Genomic DNA, 1,933 nt, shown 5'->3' with positions numbered 1-1,933 from the left:
TTCTGACAAGACCAAATTTATTTATATTAATAATAATTGTCCATTTCTATATATAAATAAATATAATATAAATTACAAAATAGATTCCAACTTGCTTTGATATCATCTTTTCTTTCTTCTCAATTCTCACGCACTCGTCAATACACTTCAAAGTTTTTTTCCCTATTTTTCCACATCCATAATAATTACACAATTAAATAATAAAGTTCTGACAAATATTCTCAAACGAAAAAAAATAAAAATAATAATAATAGCCGCTATTTATATTTGTACCACTACTCTCTACAGTCTACACTCTTCTTTCACCACAACAAAACTTCACGAGAGGGGCAGTTGAGGAATTTCGCAACATTGCACACCGAAAACTGCATCATTGAATAGACAAAAATGCCCCTGGGATATTTATTTAGTAAAGCCACGTCATAAACTCGTCGAGGTTGAACTCTTCGAACGCTTCTTCCTTCTGGTGACACGTCAGCATAACGTCCACGTCCGGTAAACTTAACGGCGCGTCGATGCTCAGCCCCAGCGCGTCCACGTCGATGTAACGGAAACCGTTAAACGACGTTTCCGAGTCGCCGCCGTATGGAAGAACAGAAGTCGGCGAGGCCAGGACGTCGGAGAATGAAGCACCGCCGTCAGACACCGGAGGAGGCGCTGTTAGCTCCTCCGTCGGCGTTTTCGGCTCCTCCTTGGGAGTATTCGGAAAGTTGGTGACGGCGTTGGGGCCCTTTATCTTCACCGCCGCCTTGTCGTACTCCGTGGCGGCTTCCTCCGCCGTGTCAAACGTCCCCAGCCAGAGCCGCCTCCGCTGGCTCGGGTCGCGGATCTCAGCAGCCCATCTCCCCCACGGCCGCTGCCGGACGCCGCGGAACTTGTGGCTGCGGCGCGTGGCTGCAGACGGTGGCGTTGTTGGCTTCTTAACCCTCTTGAGCTTCTTCAGGCTTTGTTCAGAGGAAGAAGAGAGAGAGGATGAAGAAGAGGGAGATAGGGAAGAAGAAGAAAGGGTGTTTGTGAAGGGGAAGTTGATTTTGACGGTGAAGGTGGTGGTTTCTCTCTTTGTGGCGGTGGTGTTTGCTCTTTCTCCGTCGCTGGAAGAGTCGGAATCATCAGTGGCGTCATGGTCAGTGACTATGATCCGGACAAGCTTCTTCTGGGTTTTCCTTCTCCTTTTGCATGGTGGGTCGTCTTCAAAAACTGAACTTGGGGTTGCTAGCTTGATCAGCTTCTTGGTCTTCAGTGTTGACTGTACGGACATGTCTAAAAATGGGTGTTTTTTTCAAAGGCTGTTTGTTTGTGTTTGTTGGAGGGGCAAAATGGAAGGTTTTGCAGTGTTTGAAATGGAGAGAATCAAACAAGCAAAGAGGGTTTAAGGGTGTGGAAGGAGATGCTGATGCTTTGGAAGGTTGAGGGGGAAAAGTGGATCTAGTGGACAAGTAGATATTCTTGGAGGAATTAGGAACTTTTTTTCTGTGATGATGCAGAAAGAAACCAAGATATGGGTTGAACAAAAAGAAATTGCAACTTTTGCTTTTGGTCTCTAGAGATTAATATTCCAATTGAGAGAGGGAAAAGAGAGAAATTGAGGGGAATATAGCCAACTTTGGTAGGATGCTCTTTGTTAAAATGAGAAAAGAAAAAAATCTTAGTCCACTTTTGATGGAAGGTAACACAGATAGACACAAGGGATGAGCGTGAGTGAGTGAGAGAGTGAGAGAATAAGGTTGGTTTGTTTGTTGTCCCTTTGAGACTGACAAAAGAGCAGATATAAGGAGAGCAGAGAGGGGTTTTGGCGGGAAAGGAGAGAGAGAGGTGTAGTGAAGTGACTGAGAGAGAAGAAGGAGGGGAAGTTGGGGAGAAATGGAGAAGAAAACGAGATAAAGGGGGTAGGATTAAAGAGAATTTATAGTGTGCATGGGGTAATGTATTTGGA

The 1,933-nt window shown here is 44.9% G+C and overlaps 1 protein-coding gene across 1 annotated transcript; it reads right to left on the bottom strand.

Annotated features, from left to right (window-relative positions):
• Window positions 1-1,933, bottom strand: LOC130733857 (pathogenesis-related genes transcriptional activator PTI6-like). Its single transcript, XM_057586137.1, has one exon. It carries the CDS (start codon window positions 1,256-1,258, stop codon window positions 407-409), a length of 852 nt encoding a protein of 283 aa, XP_057442120.1. The 5' UTR covers window positions 1,259-1,933; the 3' UTR covers window positions 1-406.

Source organism: Lotus japonicus, chromosome 1, assembly GCF_012489685.1.
Source record: "Lotus japonicus ecotype B-129 chromosome 1, LjGifu_v1.2".
NCBI classification, from domain to species: Eukaryota; Viridiplantae; Streptophyta; class Magnoliopsida; order Fabales; family Fabaceae; genus Lotus; species Lotus japonicus.
The sequence above is the reverse complement of the archived record's forward strand: the minus strand, read 5'-3'. Positions and strand labels throughout refer to the sequence as shown.

Bases quoted from the DNA above. Each gene is read 5' to 3' on its own strand.
- LOC130733857 (XM_057586137.1), bottom strand. From the start codon at position 1,258: ATGTCCGTACAGTCAACACTGAAGACCAAGAAGCTGATCAAGCTAGCA.